Below are 23898 nucleotides of genomic sequence, written 5' to 3' on the forward strand. Positions count from 1 at the left end.
GTCCGGGTGTGTAGATGCACGTGGCCATGAAATAGATATTTGTTACATTGCACTAGGTGTGAGGGTGTAAACATGAATATGCATGTGATGTGGCATGTACAAGTGTACATGTGAGATTAGAGCGGGAGAGGGAATGCAAAGAGAGACAGCGAGAGAGAGAGAGAGAGAGAGACTGGTGACAATAAATATGCTCAAAGATGATTTAAAAAGCTGATCTGTAGTCGCAAGATTATCAGGCGAGCAAACACACGCACTCCTGTTGGTGAAATTATCGACAAAGGAGAAAGTCAATAATGCAATTCAAATTCACAGGGGCGATGTGCATATAAAGCGTCTTTTTCATCATGAAAATCCCATCAGACACAACAGGATTTGAATATGTACTAGTAGAGACTCTTGCTTCAGATAAGTGATGGATAAGCAAAAAGAGTGCCGTCTGTACTGTCTCAGTTACGCATGTACCTCAGGCACGTACTCAGACAAAGGCGTAGGCACACAAATTAACATACACGCACGTAAAGAACAATAATGTGGGTGAAGACACACGTTGCCCAGCTGTCTGCAACCCAAGCAGAGCTTTGCAGAAAGAAACCAAACACGCGGCCCTGGTCGCTATGGCAACAGCGGAGCACAGGGAGAAGACGAGACTTTGTCCACTTTTCACTAAGATAGCGGCAACGCGGGGGAGAGGCTGATACCACCAGCGTTAAAAGCCACAAGGTCCCAACACATTTGCTCAAATATAATCAAACAACTTCTTTGTATTCACAGCTCTCGACTGCCTCAGGGGACCGGGTCCTCACCTTGTCTCGTCAATTCAAGAAATTCCCCTTTTGAAAAGCGACAACGAGCTGAAGCAGTTTGTTTTCAAAGTCCTTTACAAACTTAACTTAACTTGTAGATTGCAGTATGTATGAGTTCTTTGAAAGTGCTGTGATATTTGGTTTAATCAATAGCTCAATACTCAAAGGGATATTTTTAATGACAACAAGTGACACCTTGAATATTTTACAGTTTGTTCAAGATGTGGATAGGAGCCCAGGAAAAATAAAACTTTTAGAATATGAATTCCATTTTCAGAATGGTACATAGAAATACAATTTGAACGTCTATTTGATCACAATGCATCTGCGAAAAAGCGATTTTTAGATGAATTCATGCATTTTCATGACCACGAACCAGCGGCTTGATCCCAGCATGCACTCATGTATCTAAGTCTGAGGACTCTTCTGCACTTGTCTTGTTGACTCTTCAAACAAAACAATGCAGACCAGATCTTGCTGTGCAACACAATGAGCTGCACACTCCCAACCTTCCAACAGAGGATGCCGACAGTCAGCAGCAAGTGAAAGTCCATTAGCTGTATAAGCTGCCTCTCCCTCTTTTGTGAATGCATGTGAGTGTCTGTGTGGGAGTGTGTATCTATCATTACAGCCTTGGGAGGATTAGCCAGGCAAGGTGAGGCACAGGCAGAATTTTATGAGGATGGAGGGAGGTGCTGAGGTTCTAAGGATGCTCATTAGATGAGCTCTCCCCAGCCCAAAAAAGCTGTTAATTCAGCGTTTTACTTAACCTTATTGAGCTTGGATTAAACCAGCAGCACAAGCACAAGTGATACTGAAGCTGAAGCATCAAGCAGGTTAATCTGGAGGACCTAAATATGCAAGAGACGATTTTGTAGCAGACATCCTGGGCTGTTTATCCCCCTGAAGAATCCCAAAAAAACAAAGAGATTTTTCACAAAGCAGCTGTTGCACCAGCTACCGCCACACACATCTTCTAACATGGCTTGTAGCAGTTTGACACACTGGATGGCAGCAGAGCAAGCGGAGAGCAGCTAATTGCTAGCATTGGAAATATTGAATTATACCGGCCCTAAAAGGCCTTGGTGCCTCTCTCCAAAAAAGTCTTGACCAGAGCAGAAGAAAAACAAGGGTCTGCAGTGGAGACGGATGGATGTAAAATGGACAAAACTGAGCATAAATGGGTTGCACGAGTAAGCCAGGGAAGATTTTTTGTTATTTAAGGAGTGTTGAGTGCTGCGAGTCAGGAGAAGGGCCCGAGTTCAGCTGCATCATTTCGTTCTCCGGTGTGGGAGTGTTTCAGATTTCGTGTTACCCATGATGACGAGAGAAGGGTGGATAAGACAACTGTGCAAGGACTTACTCTTTGAAGATCTGACAGAACAGATATAGCTTATATTCCTATACCTAGAAGGCAAACAGCTGTTTACCTTTTCTTTTCTTTTTTTGCCAAATAAATGAAAAGCATGTTTTAATGCAGCAATGTCTCCCCTCTTGTGCTTTAAAAAATAAATACATCTCACATGAATTGGATTTAAGATAGTGACAATGATGTGCCTAATCAAGCTGTCCCACTCTTTCAGTTTGAGCATGATTGCATGTCCTTAAGAATATCTGATTAAAAAAATCTGTAAATGGTATGGTGTAAAAATAGATATGAACCGAACCGTGGATAGTTCTATAAATATAAAATATAGTAGATAGATTTGTACTGGACAGGGAAGCAGCACGAGGAACTCCAGCAAAGGTTAGCCTCTCACCCTTCCTCTCTTTCACTTTGTTTGGTGGATATGAAACATTTTTACATTTCATTGTTATTGTTGCCTTGTTGTCTCTGCTCATCATGTGACAGTTCTCCACTGCTGCTCTAAAGCAGACACACATTCACGTTGAGTCTCAGCCTGTTGCCGACGTGTGAAAATTAACCAAATAGGTTCAAAGTTGGAGAGAGTGGGAGAGTTATGTATGCGGATGAGGATTTACATGAACACAGTGTTCCACACTCTGAGACTGCAGTATCTGCTTTTATGTGCTAAATGTCACTTTTGCACATGTTTACATATGCACTCCACTCCAACATGCATTGGCTCCACATACACGTTCTCACCAGGAGATCCTAAGGACCTGAGGACCTGTCAGCCAGCTATATACTTAAATGAAGCACCACGTTAAGACAGTGAAAGCATCATGATTGCCAAGCACACCACTTCATAAAGTGGCCTTAAAATAGCCATGGGATGTCTTGACCTCTGTCTCAATTGGAGTTCGGCCCCCAGTGGAGATATTTATAACTTCCAGGCTACACATACTTAAAAAAAAAACACATACTTGTCAGTGAGAAAGCCAGGATGTGCTGAATTTCAGTCAGAACATTCAAAATAAGACCATAAATAAAGAAAGAATCAGATGTTAAGATAACATAAAACATATAACATATTTTTAAAAAATCCTTTCACGACAGACACAAAAGATGCAGTTGTTGCTGTTGTGTCATCCCAGACTGACTGCAGCCACTCAAACTCGGAGCTGTGATCCAGACAAAATGCCTTATAGCGTTTCAGCACCCAGAAATGACTGAGCAAATAAGTTAATAGCAGACAGACAAGTGGTGAATGTTAATACAGACACTGGTGTCGCTGTGCAGTCGTCCGTATGAGTTTGGATACGCATGGACACACATACACATCATGACACACTTCTTTATGCCTCTCTTTCTCTTGTGTACGTGTGTGACAGGGAAAAAAATGTTTGCTCAGCTCTCCTCCATCAGCTTTCTCAGAAAGCAGTGAGATGGTATATGTAATCCACTCCTCTGGTTTGTAAGCAAATCATAACATTGCTATTAATAGCACACTGCGGGTTTCTCTATTTTAACCTGTTTTCCAGAAGGTACTACTTTAGCATCCAGGTAAAAAGCAAATAGGAGCAACAGCCACATGAAAAGGGTAGTGATAAATTAATTTGTTCGGCATTTAAAGATGTATTCCTTTGCTGAATTCCTTTAACTGAAAGAACAATTTATTTTGTTGTTTGGTACAATAAAACAACTGATAATTCATTAATAAAGTATAAAACCAAAAGAGAAAATATGAATGAATGCCCATGACAGGACACAATATTATTCTGCATTAAAATCCAGAAGAGAAAAAAATGTGTTTTGCTTTCTGAACTGAAAAATGCTGAGCAATATTTCAATTCGAAGATGAATAGGAAGCAAGTTATTTCACAAAATGCAGCTGCTCCCATGGTATTTAAAAGGAAGAAGTCAGTGAAGGTATTATAATCTTTATTATGAGGACGTAGGAAGTTATAAGAAACTAATACGGGCATTTTTTTTTAGTCTTAAGCTATGTTCCTATTGCCATTACATCTTAAACACATTAACTTGAAGCTAATTCAGAGTCTGAAATCACACACTACTTCTTTTAATCTTGGTCTGATTTTTTTTTTTATTGAAGTGCATCCCTTTTTATTATTTTAACTGAGTCCAATGACGGTGATTCACTGACATATTAAATTCACAGTGATGATGTTCCCAAGAAAAATGACAGCGGGCCAAGAAGAGTTCCTTGCAGTACACCATTGCCAATATTACAAAAAGTATGTTAAGTAAGGGTGTAACAGTACACTGTGTTGTTTAGTTCATTACAGGATGTTCCGCACGTGAAGCTCTGTTCATTGTGATTCACGCACAAACACAATCATGACGCTTTTTCATAATTTTATCATAATCCACGCCACAAACTGAGCCAAACATCCTGTATAACGCAATGCAAAGTACATTTGCCATATGCTGTTGTCACATGAATGAATATGTGGTTTAAACAGCTTTCTTTAGATGTTTACTAAGGAAAAATGACAGATGTGACTGCTAAGGTGTCTTAGCAGATGCATTTCTTTAATACAGCTTAATCTGAGGGGGATCAAGAACGCAGGAGAGTGACATCATCTTGCTAATGGCAGCACTGACTGCATAATAATACAACACCCAGTGAGTTGTTACTGATGTAGCACTGTTTTCAGACAAATAATTGAGAATCTATTGAAACATGCTGCTTAACTATACGGCGAAGTTGCTGAATGCTGAGTGGTGAAAAAATTAAATCAGCCATTCTGCCACTGAAGGGGAAATACAGCCAATAATCCAATGATGAGCAAAATATAACCGCAATAATCATGAAACATTGGTCCAACAAGGTTTGTTTATACACTGAGGACCTAAAGAATGTGTTTTTGACTAGTCTTGTTTTTCTTTTTCAGGACTTGTGCTTGAGCCGCTTGACTGACACAGGCCCAAGGGACTGCAGAGGAGGGATCAAATAATTCCATGAATCAATATCACTCTGAACCAATGCAGATGGCATACACATTGTATTTGGTTGACTTACAGTAAAAAGTGATGTCAATTAAGGAGCCAGTGATTGTTTCGTGAATAAATATGAAACCATGGGCACTGAAATGCAAAGTAACCGTGTACAAACCCATGTCACCAGGTGTGCAGTATTACATGTGGTTGTGTCATATCTGTTTATTTCATACTATTACTATCACAAACAAGACTTGTCCTAACTTAATCAACTAAAATGTCCACAAAGAGAAGAGGGAAGCAACTTTAACCTCCTTGTTTTATGATGATGAGTTCTAAAGATCCTCCACAACCACAGTGCATGACCAGGTTCAACTCCATATGAGATCATGTACCAGGAAACAACCCCAGAACAATAAACTTGGCCATTTAGCCACACTGAAATTTGAGTCCTTGATGTCATTGTCTGCTACTTCCTCAATGACAACTGACAAGCTAAGCTCATCAAACCAGCCTCCAGGTGGTGATACTAAGTGTTGCAAAGAAAAAAAAAAAAACCCCGGCTGTGGGTGCCTCATCAAAAACCATTCACCTGAGTCCAGCAGTAACAGCTGCTGATGAGGTACTTGTGTTTTGCAGGCAGATAATGTTATTGAGACATTTTGTTCTGTTCATACAGCAGCTAGCAGTCCCAACGGGATAAAGGCAGGGAGCCTGCAGCACTGGAAATGGAAGGAGGAACCACATCACAGCGTATGACAAGGTGATTCTGGTACATAACAATCTGCTGCTGCTGCTGTTGTTGACTGCGTGGCGTGGGGAAGGAAAAAAAAAACTGTTTCCCATCAACCCATTTATGCTACATACATACAGTAGCTGTGCTCATGGATGGAATAAAAGTGAGACACACAATAACAAGAACAAGGACCATTAGCCACCCACAGCCTGTACTTGGACACGCACACACCAAAGGATTCTACATATACACACGCACTCAAAGACAATTGAATGCTCACCCACGCTGACGCATGAAACAGAGCAGCTCGCCATGAAAAAAAAAAGCCCCAAAAAACAAAAACACTTTGCATTCTGATTGATTTACAGGTCCTCGAGCCTACATTGTCATTACAGTGTAGCCCTTTGACAAATGCATCATTTCATGGAGAGAAATTACTTTCCCGCACTCCTCCCATGAGCCTCATATCTGTACAAACATCACTCAAAAGGGCTGACTGACAGCGCTGCTCCAGCTGTAAGGTCAAAGAGCAGACCAGACCAGGTGGAGCAAAGTTGGAGCAGCAGGTGACGGGGGGGGGGAGTGGGGGGTGGGAGGCACAGTTTGCCAGACATAAATAGAGGAATGAAACGAGCGAAAGAGGGTGTGGCAGGGCTCACCATTCTCAAACCAGATCTCGCATTCCTGAAGGCTGGAGTACGGCACCAGCCCCCCTCCTTCCCCCTCCAGCGACACAAGCAGTCCTTCCTCTCTGAACGATGATGACCAGTTCATCAAAAAGAAAAAGGACAAAGAGGAAACGGAAAATCTGGAAAACAAAAAACACCTGCAGCAGCGCAGGGGGAGGATGAGCGCGGAGGAACAGGCGCTTCTCCCTCTCTCTGCTCGCCCAGCTTCCGTTCTGAGGAAATCTCCACAGGTTTCAGCGATGATGCTGCCCGCTCTGTTCAGTCGCAGTAAATGATACAGAGCCAGGCAGATATGGCAGTGACAGGAGGAGCGAGGAGGAAGGAGGAGGAGGGAGGGAGGGAGGGAGGAGGACGGAAGAACGCAGCAGTCACTGTGTCACTGGGGAAAGAGGGGGACACAGAGGTGACACCTGTGATAGCAGCACATACTCGGGGCTCACTGGTGACCACAACCTTTGCCACTAAGAATGAAAGAATGAAAAAAATAAAAAAAACAAAAAAACAGAAGAGAACAGAGAGCTTCTTCTGTGAGGAAACCGTGAACACAGATAGGAGCGAGCGCCTTGTTCGCCTCCGTGACTGCATTAGCGCTTAGCGTGTTACGTATAGATGCGAGAGGCACACACACTCTCTCTACAGGAACAGGAGCCCAGGTCTCCAACAGATGAATGGTGCAGTGCTGCTGTTGTCATGGCAACCGCAGAGCAAAAGGAGAGGGAGGAAAAAAGGGTGGGTATTGGGGGAGGAAAGAAAATAGCATAAAAAAAGAAAAAAAAAAAAGAAAGCAGGGAGGGAGGAATGGAGTTTTTGCCATTCACGGACAGAGCTTTAGGGACACATCAGACCATAAGTGGGGAGAAAAGGGAGCAGAGGTATTACTTGAGAAAAAAACAAACAAGGGTTTCAATAAACCTACTCTATTTTCCCCTTGGGTTCAAGCGTTCGTCTGTCCTTGTTTTACCCTTGAAAGTGTATTCTTACAGCTGCAGCCATGTTTTGTGGCTATTTAGGGGTTCAAACCCAGAAGGCTAAGAGTTTATTGTGTGCCTTTTTTTGGTTTTTGTTGTGGTTCAGATCCGTCGCTGCGTTCTGATACGATCTGATAATATTATTCATCTCCTTCAGTCACACTTATTTCCCCGGAGTGACATCTACAACCACCACCCCCCCCCCCCTGTAAATGTGACCAACAAACCTCAAAGATGTGTTACATTTTAAAGTTTCCAAATGTTACCTGTTAGTCTATACCATAAATCCTGGCATTTCTTTGCAGATGGACAAAAAAGATAAACTGACGTCCACAGTTACATTGTGGTATGACACGAGCAGAGCGCTCCTGTAGACTCGTCGCATTATTGTCAACAACAAGCAACTGAATCCAGTGAAATAACAAGTGGGGGTGGTTGATCACATGCTTGGCTTTAACTGTAACACTATAATCACTAAAATAGGAACAGATACACTTGCTCCAGGAGGTTGCATAAGTGCATGAGAGACAAAAGCATGAGGATACATTTTTGACAGCTTTCCCCCCCTCGGAAATGAAGAGATCAGTCATCCAGAAATCCTGAGTTAAATGTAAATAGTGTTGAATTGTAGCCTATGTAATAGGCTTAATGATCAATAAATAATCTATTATTATATTTCACACTGCCATTATTTATGAATCCCCGCAAAAGAAATCAGTATTTACATAGTAACTAAAAAAGTGGAAGATTTGGACTATTTTTTTGGGTAACTTTATGTTGTTTTTGTGTAATTTCCTTTAAATTCATATAGTTTCCAAAAGTATTGTAACCTTTATACCTGCACAATCAATGTTATCTTTCTAACATCATATTCATTGATTTCTTTGTTGTAGTTTCTTTTCTATTATTATTACTTCTCTCTAAGCAAAAATAATAATAGTGTTTATCTTTGTGGTTTTAATCAATAAACTTCCACTGGCTTATCTGTCTCTGCACAACATAATTTCATATTTTCACTGGAATTACAATCTAACTAAACAAAGAGAGCGGGGTTAACGTCTGCAGTTTCACTAATAAGCAACATTTTTACTGGAAAACAAATCACATATATTTCATTTATACGGCGCCGAATCCCAACATGCTCAAGGCACTCGTGCATTCCTTTTGAGTGTAGATGTGTGTCACAAAGGCATAAAAATAATCTAATAAATAAATAATACTCAAAGGGAGACACTCTTTTTATTATTATATCAAGTGCTCTTAAAGCAAAAGTCTGACATTTTTGAAAAACACACTTCCTTTGCTAAGTGGCAGAGAATTACAAGAGATTGCCAAGCTAAGAAACTCAAGTTGTAATAAATATTTATTGTGTTTTTTTGTTTGTTTGTTTTAATTAAAGTGGCCACAGTTGGATTCTGGGACTAACAGAGCCGTTTAACGTCAACTAAGTGACTGTTTCATATTAAAAAAAACTGCACACTTTTTTATGTCCACACAACAATAACGCAACATTAAAAGTGACCTACTTTTTTCATGTCGGCAGATGCAACAAAGAGCCCTCGTTCACCCGAGTGACTTCACGCTGATGTTTACACATCATGAAGAGCATTAAGATTTGTGATTACATGCCATCACAAAATCAATTGGATTAAATACGACAAGAATTTAATCTGAGTGGTTATTCAATGCTCCTCCTGAGGGCATCATACTTTTCTCTCTCTCTGCACTTAACCGTCACTCTTTATTCTTCACCTGTGACAGTGGAGCTGAAAATGTCACATTTCCCTGCAGCAGAACAAATGATTTTGTGGTTTCTGTGTGTGTGTGTATGGGGGGGGGGGGGGGGGGGGGGGCGCAGTTGAAGCATGAAAATAATGGCAATAATTGAAGAGCAATTTTCTCTGGCCGCTATACGGTGGGTAAGGAGGCGTCCCAAATGTCATCTGAAATATTCACAGAGGACGCCAGATGCCACATGAATGCATCATGGAGGCATTGAGAGGAAAGATTGAGACGTTCAAAATGTAATTTCTCCTTTTCTCCAGGGAGGCAAAACATGGTAAAGTGCTGAGAACGTGGTGCACTGCAGGTTTGGTTTGTGAAATGACATGAGGATAACAAGAAAATGTCTGTTATATTATATATATATGTATATATATATATATATATATATATTATACTTTGTTGACATAATATTATACATAGTATAAAATGAAAATAATAATCACATGAATATTATACATATGTTGACTTGGTTGGCATGATTATTAAAGGCGCCATATGTAAGAATGTGGCCAAAAACGGTTACTACACTCAAATGCAAAATACAGAGGTCTTTTAGGTTTCGTTTTCTCCGCCATTGTAGCTCAGATGTAACTGGCAACCCGTGGTTGCTCTGCAGCTGAGACTCTACAGACTGCAATGATGGTAGACGGCAGTAGGTTGAGCGACATGCCAAAAGATTAAGATTAAGATTAAGATTAAAGATTAAGATTAAGATTAAGATTAAGATTAAGATTAAGATTAATCTTAGGTTGCGCGACATGCCAAAACATGATTTCTAAACATAAACATGATTTGCGGTCCGCAATTTTCTTCTTTTTTTTTATGTGAATATTTTGTCTGTACTGTTGTTGTTGGTGAGTTCAGTATGATACATGAATATTATTCCTGTGACATATTATGAGGATTTTATGGCCAGTTGCTTTAGATTTATTACATAATGCACCTTCAAACATGACTTCGTTCATTTATATTAACTCTGTTAAACTACCAGATTAAGATTGTTTTTAAATAATGCATAACTATAAATTAATATGCTGTATATATAATATACAACGTAGTGAAAAAAACTATTAAGTAGTTAAAAATTAGCTCTTTCTAAACATTAGAACATTGCACTTTGATGCAAATGTTGTATAACAATAAAGTAATTATAATTCAGAGATTAAATTCCACTTTTTCTTTGTAAACCTTTAAAGATTTTCACTTGGATTACTTTGGCTTCATCAGCATTAAAGTAAAAAAAATGTTTTTCTTATTGTAATGAACATATACGGCTCCAAATATGCCTTAATCATTTAAATCAAAAGGAGATTTGTGTTATTATAAAGCTAAGACAAGAAAAGAAAAGATATCCTCACAATTTAGAGAGTGCAAGATGCAATTTTCTTGAAAATTGTGTTAAATAATCAATGTTGAGACACAATTTCCATTTGATCGGCTAATTATTGCAACTCTAGAAGCGATTTCCTGATGACTAATGGTATCCCCGAAATATGTTGCCTGCACATATCATGTATGAGGGCTTTAGAATAAAATTCACTTCAGGTAATAGCTGAACAAGTAATCCCATTGACTCCATTTGGATAGAAAATCAAAAAAATAACAACAAAAAAGAAACAATTTCCATAAATGCAGCGTCCATCATGAGAGGCTACTTTAACAGAGCTCAGCTGATTTAATGCGGGTCCTTTAAGACCACCCACACAATCGAGCTGGAAACCTGACCAAGCAGTTCTGCTCACTGCGCCTTGCGCCTGACCATCCACACTGCTAATGATCACTTTTATACCTTCATCATGTCCATTTAGATGTTAGCCCACTGTAAGTACCAGAGAGACGATGGTTTCTAGATATACTCGAAATACGTGTCAACATTCCTTTCTCAGATGTCGAGGCCAAATGCAATTTTCCACCTTCATGTGTCGATCCATGGGGAGGCAGTAATCGTATTGATTGCTGCCATTAATTAAGAGGACCAGTGTAATCTGAAGAGAGATGTTGAAATCATTTTTGTTTAAATGTTTCAGAGTGGAACAGGGCCAAATCAATCAAGCGAGGGGGGAGACGGCTCGAGTGTGCCCGGCACTTGAGGGAGGCGTTTAATAAAGAACCAAATAAGCAATCAAAGTGATTACAACTCATAATAATAATAATAATCAGCTTCTGCGATACCATTGTGAGAGCGAGCAATCATTGGCTCTCGTGTACAGTTGCCTCAGACAACACGGAGGAGCTAAAAATATATGAAGTAAATGTGGCAGCCAGGGAGTATGAATATTTAAAAATTAACCCTACGAAGTACATTTAGTTATGCACTGGACTTTATTAGTATATCCGTCTCGACAAAACGTAGAGAAATACTTTTACTTTTTACACAATTACCACTGTGAGGATATAGTATACTGATGCTGATCAAACTAATGAACAACATACTTTACAACAATTAGTGTATTTATGTAGGTATGTGCATGTTTATTTGATATTAGCTCTTTAATTGCAGTGTGGTTACATTAATTTGCAATTTAAAGTTAATCTGATTCTAAAGACGGTATGCCTTAAAAGATAAGTGTGTCTGGCCGAATTAATCGAACGTGTTGAACAGTGTGTTTATATTTTAATTTATTTTATGAGAAATAGCAGTGAGTTATTGGACTGGTAATAGAAATTAAGAGGACCTAATAAAGCTAGATAGATAGATAGATGTCAGTGTTTTGTGGAGTATCTAAGTACTTTTTCAATACGTTAATTATATTATATTTGATATAGAGTGATAGGTAGGTATGTACTGGAAAATATCTAGCATTTTGTGTCAGTGGATGTGTCCATTGGAAGCTGTTTTTTTAGGTTTTTTGAATGTTATGTTCCTTTTAAATCAACGGATCGTCATTCACAACCTGGAACATCAAGGGCATACCTCTATGTGTTGTTGATCCGAGAGAGGCTTGGATATATATGTGGATGGAAATGTAACCTGGATGTAGGGCCAATAGAAATAAATGTGCAAACCCTTTACATGACTCTGTGATTGAGGAACTGAAACAGTACGACTTTGGATGGCTTTGGAATTTAGTTTATGTTTGCCACTATTCTATTCTATTACATAACATTATATTCTATAGTACACTGTGTGAGTCCAGCTTGTGTCACCAATGTGTTCCACATGTGGACCCCTTGAGCATGTGAAGCCCCCATATAAAGTATTTACACGGATTCAATTCAAGGGATTCTCTAAATTGATCCGCATCTTCATGGCATTTCCATTCCATCAGAGCAATGAGGTTGAACATCTTGAATCTGCACCATCAGCACCACTCCGCATCCCTCAGGCCAATCACAGGAGGGAAAAAGCGAGGGTGTGGTTGGTGGAGGCCACCAGGGGAGATCAAAGTGCTGCTGACTTTAGACCTGCTGCTGTTCGTGCTCTGATGCACAACTCCCTCTCCCTTTTTCTCCCACCTCTGCCATCTCTGGCATGCGAGCGGTTCAGGCCTCTGACGCCAGCACACACACACATACACAAACGCACGCAGACAAGCTTGGTACTTTCAAGCTGTGCAGGAAGTGGTGCTGAGTTGAATTAATTAAAGGGTGAGAAAGCTGGGGCGGATGAGGCCTAACAATCTGGTGCTCGGTGCCACTTGAGAGCAAGCACAGATCTTTTTGAGGACCTGCATGACAGAGAGCACCTCAAGGTACTTGTGCATGTTGTAGTCATGCTGATGCAAGAGCAGTTTTCGCTGTGTGAAGTCATATTGACATGTGATCTGCAGGAAATTGCCTTCTCATATACACTGTGTTAAGAGTTCACCTTTAAAGTGAAACAGATTTCAGTCCTGCGGGGCATCCATCTCAATAGCTGGAGGAAATCATACAGTTGAAGTTTTTCAACAGTTACCTTCACTGTTACAAGAGATGACAACAGGTAGTTTTAAATAGACATGAATCGAGCAGGATTTACATAAAGTGAAAGGCTAATTCCACCAAAATTATATCTTATATAGCAGACATCCGAAACCGTGTTACCACACATAACCACAAGATCTTAGAAGCTTGTGGATTTCACCGAGGACCAGGATTGGGAAATAATATTCCTTTCACATTATTTGCTTGTTTATTGTATACTCATATACATATATTTCACAGATGTGACCTATAAAGGGTTAATGGCATGTATGAAACACTCAGGCAGAGTAAGGATGAGTATTTTAAATATGCAAAGGTAAATCACACAAAGCTAAAGTGTATGAAGCAGCACATACTGTAGCTGACACGTGGTGCACATAAAAAAAAAAATCTAAAAATACAAAGCAGCCTTCACAACCAGCATCACCTGACTGGTTAAACATACCAATGTGTGCTGATACTGCAGAGACCTGCCTACAAACCTACAAATAAGACATCTAGCTCATAATCTGACGATCTAAAAATGACTTTTTCAATCACACAAGGCACGAGTGAATGCAAAACCTTAATTAAAAGAAAAAATAGTGAGCCAAAAGACAGATGGCTCCTCAAAGAACTGAGAGAAGCAGAGAGAAACAGTTACTTGGTCTTGTTTACTTGTGTTCCCCAACTACACAGTGACGTCAGTTAAGTGAGAAAAAATTTGCTTTGCTGTGTTTCCTCTTTACAACCCTCAGCTTGAATGACCCAGGACGGGAAAGACCATAAATGACTCTGTGTGATGTCAAAACCATGCACCCCCTGGCATATCAAAAATGGTTAATGATCTGAGGTAGCTAAGAGGCTGGTGCACCCTAGTGGTGACTGCTTTAAAGTCCTTAACACCCACTCCCTTCAGTGTGGAGGCTGTGCTGATATTAGGTGAAGCTGCAGTGTCAATATTTCATTCGTCTTTTTCTGAAATCCAGCACAGCAGTGAGCCGTGGCTGTCCGGCCTGTGCTGTGTAACAAACCGCAGCTTCCCCCATAACAACATGACACAGAGAGTCATAATCCAGTTAATGGGGAGACGGGGGGGAAGCGCTTTTCCACATTCTCTGAATGTCAGAGATGAGTGTGGAGGGGAAACGATTAGTGGTGGGAGATAAAGCGCAATAAAGGGAGGAGGGAGAGGCAGCCACAGCTAACAGTCCATCAGCTGTTCTTGGCACCCGTCACTTTGGTAGGACTTTGGTGATTACAAGAATTTGGAAATAGCAATGTTTGCCACAGCTTGGCCCAGCTTCAGAATTACTGGGTGAGTAATACGGTAAGTGATTATTCCATATCTGCGAGCAATAGGGTGAGAAATCATACCACGCCTCTTCACTTTGTCACATAAATCTGATTTAACTCAAGGTGGGTGAATGTCTGTTTAGACACTCTGCCTGCACGAGAACACAATGACTTCATGGGGAGGAGAGCTACCAGCAAGGGTGTGAACAAGACAAGTTTCAACCAGATTTAACCCACAACTCTATTAACTCTATTAATTCCAGAATTAGTTTTGAAATGACGCACAACAGCCTTAAAACAGCCTTAAAAAAATAAAAATAAAGAGAGTCACTGCCGTGTCTTTACCTGTGAGCTTCTTCACAGGCTGCAGCCTGACACTGATGGTCTGATGGGTGAGCAGCGGGGAGGAGGGCAGTGAGCGTGACACGCCCTCCATGATGCGAATGTGCTGCATGCCCTCGGTCATGGAGAGTGGGGGCACGCCGTAGTCTCCTTCAAAAGCACAGTCACTGTCTATGCTGCCACCTGCAGGGTAGGAGGAGAACACAATGTAGTACAAGAGGCTGTTTGCCCATCTCCTCTGAGCAGCACACACAACATTCTAACACTGGTAAGATGCAGAAAGAGAGAAAAATACAACACTCTTTTATAGTGGAAGTGATCTGAGCTTTGATCAACATCTATTGATTTAATAGATTGCCACATTGCTTGAAAAATAATGTTTAATTAATTGATATTAAAACCTGGAACACTGAGTCGTTTATTTCTGTGGATACACTGCTCTTACAGTACATTCACCCCCCACTGTAGAAAATATGAAAGAGGGATGTGAGTATTCCGTGGGAACCTGATCCCTAGTTGCTGATGTCACTGCAACACCATTATTGAGTGCACTGGCGTGACTGGTGTGGCCTAGAAGAGAGAACAGCCCTGCAGGCAGCACGTGCTGTTTACATACACGGTTATGAACTCCAGACTGCCTGACCTCTGTCAGCGCCACTGTAACACTGTACCACAAAATTTTACGACACAGAGGTTTTCTAAATCTAACCATTCATTCTAACTAAAAAAAAAGAAAAAACACACTTTTTCCCCTTAAAAGCCACACATTTGACTTAAGGATTCATTTCAGAAGGAGGGAATTCACACACTCAAACGCACTGATGAACACACAGCCAGCTGCCTGTGAAACACAACATCCATTTTGTGAATCAGTTCTGGCTCAGAGTGCCCATTTCCCTGCAGACGGAGCTGTAAAACCAACTGGTCAAGTAATACTCTCACATCAGATAACAGCCCACCACAGCAAGACCTGAAGCCATTATCAGACATTAGTCCGTGACATTTCCCACAGGAAGCGCTGCGTGATGGCAAGGAAGGGAATACATAGTTGGTGCTGTAATGCAAATGCACATGTTTGGACAAACTTGCCAACTTGCATCACTGTAAAATGTCATTGCACAAGCACAACCAACAGCCAGAGCAATGGACATTATCCTTATATAGGCAATGGTGTGAAAACAAACTAATTGGTGGTGGTGGTCAAGATTCAAATTCATTGTAATGCATTCCGCTATGGGATTCTACTACTGTTCCAAAAATGAGCTACTATGACGTATCTCTTCTCACTGGTTTTTACATTAGTTAAGTAAGACACCTTGTACATTTCATCCTCCGCTAATTGTTCTTTCCCTCTCTCTCAAATTCTGCTCCTGGTCTCTCTAACACTTACTCTTTCTGTCTTTTTATCCTCATCTTTCCTTGTGCCATCTTTACCTTTTTGATTTTAATTGTGCAGGCATAGTTGGGTCTAGCTTGCCTGTGTTATTGTTGTATTGTTTTGGTCTTTGCTGTGTCATTGCTGTGTGTTTGTGCGCTGGCCTTTACTTGTTGGTTCATGTTCCATCTTCCTCTTGATTTCTCCCTTTCCTCCTATTTTAACATACTCGTTGTATTGTTTGATTGTTGATATGTTGTCTTAATATTCTAAGGTGAAAACATTAGTGACATTTCACAAAACCAAAAAACAAAAAAGACCAAAACTAAGTATAACTTCAACTATTACATACAAGTAAATGTCTTTTTACACCAGCCTCATTCAAGCTGAAGCAGAAAGTAAAATGTGTGATTTTTTGGGGGGCAAATAATGTGAAGGGTTGGAGAGGGAAGGAAAAAACTGCACTCCACTAAATTCCAGAGAACAAAAGAGTCAAGAGGGAAATGAAGGCCTTTTATTTTAAGACCGTGATGAGAGGCATGTTTAAGGGCTCCTCTATGCCTCGAAATAAACACAAACACCCACTCATCGAGGTGTTCGGCTCAAAAGACGCGCAAGCAAGAAAGCGGAAAGAAATTATAATTGCCCAAAACATTCCCTGCTATGCAGTGACATTCCTGACACTGATGGCTACCTTAATTATTTCCCCCTGAACTAAGACAGATTTACAGACAAAATTATAGGAATACAAATTTCATACAGTTCAATTTCAGAACTCATAAAACGTCTGGTGATAAATTCAAAGGAAATACAACCAAGGGGTCCAACAGAGAAAACAGTTATGGGCAAGAATGGAATCTGGAAAGAGAGTGATTGCAAGAACTGAGAAGGTAACCGTGGGATGAGAGCGAGCTTCGTTTTTTCCTTAGTTTGCTTCTCTTCCACGCACACAACACACACTCACAGCTGGGTGGGGCTCAGTGTACTCTATAATAAACAGCAGACGAGAAGACAGACTGCAGAATCCAAAGCAAAACAGTATTTCATGAGAAGAAAGACAACACAATGAGATCATCAGCTGTAGAATAACACATTTTGTAGATTATTAATCTCTTACCTTGGCCGACATGGCTCAAGTGATGGTCTAAACTGGGCGAACGGGGGTCTGCATAGTCCTCGTTGCCACCATCTGCAGACAAGGAGCAGAAAGAGAAAGACAGGGATTGAGCTCTCTGGTGCTGGTAACACTGTGTGGAGGTGTGGGTCAGAAGCAAGGCCACGTCCATCTCTGCCATCAGCCAGGTGTGGGACCGCAGGACACCCAGCAGGCTGCTCACACACAGCCCCTCCACACCCTTCCTCCTGGGGTCCATGTGGCCCCTGATGGTTGCGAAGGGGGACCGCGACGCCAAGCCCCACTTCTTCTGCCTGCCCATGTTTAGACTTAACAGTCAGCGAGTCTGTTTGTACAGGGCCTGCCCATGCAGATAACACAACAGTTTACATTACAGCCAGAAAGTCCTGTGTTGGAACGACAATCACTGAGTTCACTGGGCTCTCTATGGTTCAACGAGCAAGGACTAGCAGTAAAGCAGTGGGCGTTTCCCTGTTTCCCTAGATAGATCCAAATAAGTTAATGATATGAGGATCAATTGCACACAAGGGAGCAGGCAGGCAAAATTATCCACAGTGGATGGAGCTGGTGCGGTGGGGGGGGGGGGGGGGGACATCAGTACAGTCAGTGTCACTGGAGGATTGTTTCATAATCCTGTTCAAGTGTGTGGATCTACTGTAAAGTAGCAGAGGAGGTTTGGAACAACTGATTTATACATCCCACTGGAATTAAACGAGCTATTAATGAAATCTAAACTAAGCTACTCGTCGGGAAATTTAAGAGAATAGATTTTCTATGTGGAGGAAGATCAAGGAGTGTTGCATTAAGTGGAAAAGTAAGAAGTCCTTTCATCCTAAAAAATAAGGATTGAATATTTTGGAGTCCTGCACTGTTTTTTGTTACAGAGCTCACCATCATCCAAAAAAAAAAAACCCAAACAAATAGTCAAGTATTATCTCTCACATCACAGGTTCACACACTCTGTGCCAGGAGTCACACAGCAGTCTAGATTGGCTCACTGGTGGAAAGATCAAGCTTGTCGATGGACAGATAGAATATGCCATGGGGCATGATTGTGTGAGAAGTGGGCCAGCCTGGCTGGGATTGACACTGAATGAGTCTTTTTCAGGGTTCACTCTCGGACCTGAGCCACCACGTCAGAGCGTGTTAAACAAATATTGTGTGAGGTTATTTGAAATATAAAAAAACAAATTAAAAAACTACACAAACAAAAACACACCCACTGCATGTACATGCAAAAAAATAGCTTCTCACCTCATTTCCTATATTATGCAATGAGCCGTATCGTGTGCACAATCAATGTCGTGAAAATCGATACAGGCGTTGAAGACGATGTTGGAGCACTGCTCGCACAGTGAGCCGTGATAACATGCACATGTACAGAGTGTGATGTCGTGAATGAAAGCTCAATGGCGCAGCAACAGATTTTGCACACACTCTGCCGCTCCTGTGGTGGATATGGCAAGCACCTCGGGTGACAATTCGACGTGTTCATCATCAGACGGTGTGGCTTTAAATATGTCACATCTGAAGCTTGTATTCCGAGTTCTAGGAATATGTGGCACACTGTTTCAAGCTTATTCAGATGTTGATTATATTTGTTCTATATCAGTTCTCGTAAAAAAGTAGCTTTGATATAAAAGACGAGCTGCAGGCTTTGCTGGAAATTATGCAGTTTTTCATTCAGTTATGTTTCAAAGGACAAATGTATGATAAACCCGCAATTTAAAATAGTTTGTTGCTGAGGTTTTTGGAAAAAAATCCACACCGCACAACAAACGTAGCTTTATCTCTTCACTGCTATCTCCTTTCTCTTGACTACAAATTCTGTTTAGGCTTGATAAACACATCGTTATAGCTCTTCTATTCAAAAAAGAAAGTGTCTATTCTTCCGTGCAGATTGCTCTCCAGTTATCAGCGATCACAGTGCTTTGTCCTGCCACACAGATCAATGGCATATTAAGCAGGGAACATGAAAGGGGAAGACCTATGTCTGACAGAAGACAGACACATGTTTTCATTCCAAGCACAGAGACAAACCGTGGACAACCAACATGTGCACAGAGCACCCGTAGCGTCAACCACTCGTGAAAATACAACTGAACACAGCTCCGTATCTGATTCAAAGCCAGAACACACAATCACTGCTCTGTAACCACATCCTATTCAGCTGGAAAATCAAAGCTGAAACTCTCTCTGAAAGTGAAAGCCCATCTCCTAAACCCGAGATATAATGGTGCACTTACTCTGTTGGCTATTCTTCTGCGCTGTAAGGCCATGGTGGGGTGACAGGATGTCAAAAGGAGCAAGGCAATTTCGCACTTGGACAAAGAGTCCTTATGGAAGAATTCAGTGTGACTTCCGATAGTGATCCCGTGGAGCATGGTGGAGAAGTTTGCTACCAATATCATTCAGGCTGATTTTGATGAACCCGTCTGTGTTCACAGGGTTCAGCGTGACCTTCTGCTCCATAACGAGGCGTCTTCCACAGGTGCAATCTGACGATGATTGCTATAAATTGTGGTCTTTTTGAGAAATAGAAGTTAACAGAGCGACAGAAAACTAAATCACCCCTTGGTTAGATTTACAGGGAGGGGTTATCTTTATACTGGACTGAAGTCAGATTTAATAACATTGGGGTAAAAGAGGTGTAACGAATCATAATTTGAACTGGCATCGGTTCTGTTGCTGTGGATGTGCAATCCCGTTACACGCATAAAGAACCAATAGATATGCAGTTGCTGCCAGTCTCTAATATAACCAACAGCAGGAGGAGAAAAACAGGCTTTAACTATGCCATGTAACAGAGACACATCACACATTTTAGAAGCCCAGAGAATTACATTCTTCAGTTCAGTGACTTCAATCAGTGACAGCACAGTGATTCCTTTAAGTTCCTTTATGCCTTTTTTTTTTTTACTTGTGCTTATTGCCTCCATGAAGCCGCAAGTGTTGTTGTGCAGCCAACTTTTTGTCAACCCCCAGAAAGCAGAGTTGTTTAATTAAATACCAGTTTGTCACAGCAAAGTTTTATCACATTCATCAAAGTAAAACCCCATACAGATTTAACATCAATTTCTCTTGAAAAACAATGAACACAAAACAATAAATGCTTGAAGCGAGCAAGAAATTAAATATTTATACATTTAGTGAATATACCTAGTATTTCAAAAGATAGCTGAAGCTGCTAAAATAATAAGTGCTTGTTCTTCTCAGCAGTGTTTTTCCATCATTGTGTTACTCATCTTTGAATCGTGACATCACGGATGTGTTGGAAACACAACTAGTCAGTGGAAGAAGAACAATAACAACACCACATACCTCAGTAATGTTACAGTGGTTATTATTTTGCATCTTTTACTTTGGTCTCTTTTTAAAACAATGGATTTGATTAAATAAATTGAGTGCTGTCACAAGTTTTAAAGAGTAAGGATCGTATGGCGTCATTATAGTGCCATATTCCGCGAGCATAAAAACATAATCAGCGAGCAGAAAGACCACTCTCCGCGCGCTCGCGAACTCTCTCCGCGCGCTCGCGAACTCTCTCCGCGCGCTCGCGAACTCTCTCCGCGCGCTCGCGATCTCTCTCCGCGCGCTCGCGATCTCTCTCCGCACGCTCGCGGTCACTCTCTACGCTCTCGCTGTTTCTCTCTATAACTTCTGCTCGCTCGACTTTGCTGACTTTTGGCACTGGGGGGCGGGTATTGAATAGACGCCCCGTAACACCCCTCCTTTCTGATTGGTCACTTAAACGCCTGGGTCAGAGCCAATCCGAGGCAGAGTAGGGCGGGTCATCATTGCAGTTGGTGGCAGAAGAATGTGATTTAGAACGGCGGACGGAGATGTCAGAGAAAAAAGTGAAAGAATGAGTAGTATAAATAAAATTGACTTTTTCAAAACTACTCATTCTTTCACTTAATTAAAATGAAAAAGAAAAGGACATTTTAATAAAAATGAAAAAGACAAGGAGATTTTAATAAAATAGGTTGATTGATTGATTTATTATTCTTAACATGAAATGCAAATGCATTTCAGTTTAAATGTTAGACACGTTTTGCTTCCATAGAAACTGTTGGAGCTATTTATTTATTGTTATTATTTAGTGCTGTTTAGTTTAGTATTTTTGTTTAGTGAGTAGTTAGTTTTGGTTATTCTGTGCAACAGTGGCCTTTTGATTCACATAATTTGAAGTTTGATTTGAAATCATTATTTGTTTGACAAACGGCCACTACAGAAACTATGGGAACTATGAAAGTCTAGTCTGTTTTGATAACCCATGTGCTTTGATTTCAAGGAGCCTCCATCCTCCCTTGAAGCAAGTTCTTAATTTAAATATCTGTCTGTTCCTCTACTTACTTATTTTTTCTCCGTTCTAAATCACATTCTTCTGCCACCAACTGCAATGATGACCCGCCCTACTCTGCCTCGGATTGGCTCTGACCCAGGCGTTTAAGTGACCAATCAGAAAGGAGGGGTGTTACGGGGCGTCTATTCAATACCCGCCCCCCAGTGCCAAAAGTCAGCAAAGTCGAGCGAGCAGAAGTTATAGAGAGTGACCGCGAGCGTGCGGAGAGAGATCGCGAGCGCGCGGAGAGAGATCGCGAGCGCGCGGAGAGTGTTCGCGAGCGCGCGGAGAGTGGTCTTTCTGCTCGCTGATTATGTTTTTATGCTCGCGGAATATGGCACTATAATGACGCCATAGGATCGCTACAAACATAAATGCGTATGACTATGCTGACGTCTGTGCACACAGGAAGATAAACGCACCACCGAAATGGAGCATGTGGCAAAAATAGAGCAGACAAAGGAGAACTTGACGTGTTCATTGGGTCTTTCCACAGTTCTCACTGACACTAAGGTTAAACATAAGGTTAAACATATTCTCACTAGTGGAAAACCTATTTAAACCTTGGATTAAATTAGTTTTTCACCAATGGGAATGGGCAAAGGGTCTCAAACTCAAATTAACTGGTGGCCACTGGCTGTCTATTCTGGTCAAGTGTGAAAAAAAAGTCAAATCTTTTTGGGTAATAAAACAACTGTTCCAAGTCTGCGTGGGTGACATGAGTATAAAATTATATCACAATATTCCACAATGATAAGGCAATAACAATACTTCAAATTAAAAATAAAAGAGCTTGTTTTTTTATATGTAACAATATATCATCACAATTAAAAACATTAATAAAAGAGCTTGTTTTTATATGTAACAATATATCATCAATTAAAAACATATTTCCGATGCAAAAAGAATCAATAAACAAGACAAATTGAGAGTAATAACTCATTATTAGAAATAATATGAATATAAGTGTTGGCCCATTAAAATCAATTAGAGGTGCCAGTGTTTTAGACCTCTGGAATGGGGTGTGCACTGTCCTTGTAATACACTGGGATCTTTTCCTGCTCTTCTATTTCCAGTGAGCTAATGTAAAATGATCTCAAATCCCTATAAATGTGACACAAACAACTAGACCATGTGCTCACTATGACAATAAAGCATGAGGACATGATATATTCAGGTGACGCACACACACAAAAAAGTAAGTAAGTGCGCACTATAAATTAAAGAGAGCCGCCTGGCATGAGGAGATGTACCACGGGTACTTCAACAAAATAGATGTTGACTTCAAGAGTGCTGAAAAATAAAAGTTTAAAATTGGAAAAGATAAACGCCAAGGAGTGAATCAGCGTTGAGTGCTGATTCAGAGAGTTATCATAATATGTAGTGCCAAACTGCAATTGCTGTCACTGTAAGAGGTTTGGATATGTAATGCTCATGTGGAGGTCCATGGGCCACACGGTCGGTGTAGTGTTTAGCACTCTTGACTCGGTCGGAATGTTCTCCCCGTGTGTGTAGGTTTTCTCCAGGTTCTCGGGTTTCCACCCACAGTCCAAAAACATGCAGATTAGGGGATAAGGCAAATTGGCAGACACTAGTTTTGTTTGAGCAACAGTCTGAAGAGGCTGAAATCAGCAAATGTTTGTCGCTGTTGCTTAAGATGAATCACTTTATCACTGAACCTGTCAAATATAATGATTTTGCCACCCCATCAACTGCTGGACTGACTGATCATCTGTCAATTTCAGCAAACGTGACCTCACTGCCGTTGTTCTCAATTAACTCGTCCAAAATATTAAAAATAAAATGGCAAACACCATCAGCACAAGAATGCCGTCGTGCGTTTGAATTAGCTCTCGCATAAAAACTCCGCACCACTGGTTTAACATCAATTTAAGCTGGATTTAATCAGATTCACAACAAAGCGGAGCACCTTAATGAATCACAGCGCCACAGCGTTCAGCGCTGAGCCGTAGGAGAGCGCAGACATCTGCTCAGTTGTAAAGTTGGCAGACGTCTTCATTAGCATCAGACTCTGTGGCAGCTAACGCAAACATTCATGCATAGGATGATAAACACACATTGGACAGGGAGAGAGAGAGAGAGCTTGTCCTGGTCTGACTTCTTGCAAAAGTGGAATGATAGGGAAAAACTTAACACAAAACCACAATACACTTTCACAAATAGGGATGCGACACTGTGATAAGTCAAAATATTAGGGATGGGAATCGGTATCAGC

At 40.9% G+C, this 23898-nt stretch overlaps 1 protein-coding gene across 1 annotated transcript in view; it reads right to left on the reverse strand.

Annotated features, from left to right (window-relative positions):
- tanc2b (tetratricopeptide repeat, ankyrin repeat and coiled-coil containing 2b) overlaps positions 1-17618 on the reverse strand; it is a gene marked incomplete at its 5' end in the record, with an annotated part of 62489 nt that extends 44871 nt beyond the window's left edge. Inside the window, 2 exon segments of the mRNA XM_083904285.1 lie at positions 14811-14990; positions 17300-17618. Coding sequence (XP_083760411.1) covers positions 14811-14990; positions 17300-17618 — 499 coding nt within the window.
- Positions 17619-23898: the final 6280 nt, after the last annotated feature.

This window comes from Microchirus variegatus, assembly GCF_963457635.1.
Source record: "Microchirus variegatus genome assembly, chromosome: 17".
NCBI classification, from domain to species: Eukaryota; Metazoa; Chordata; class Actinopteri; order Pleuronectiformes; family Soleidae; genus Microchirus; species Microchirus variegatus.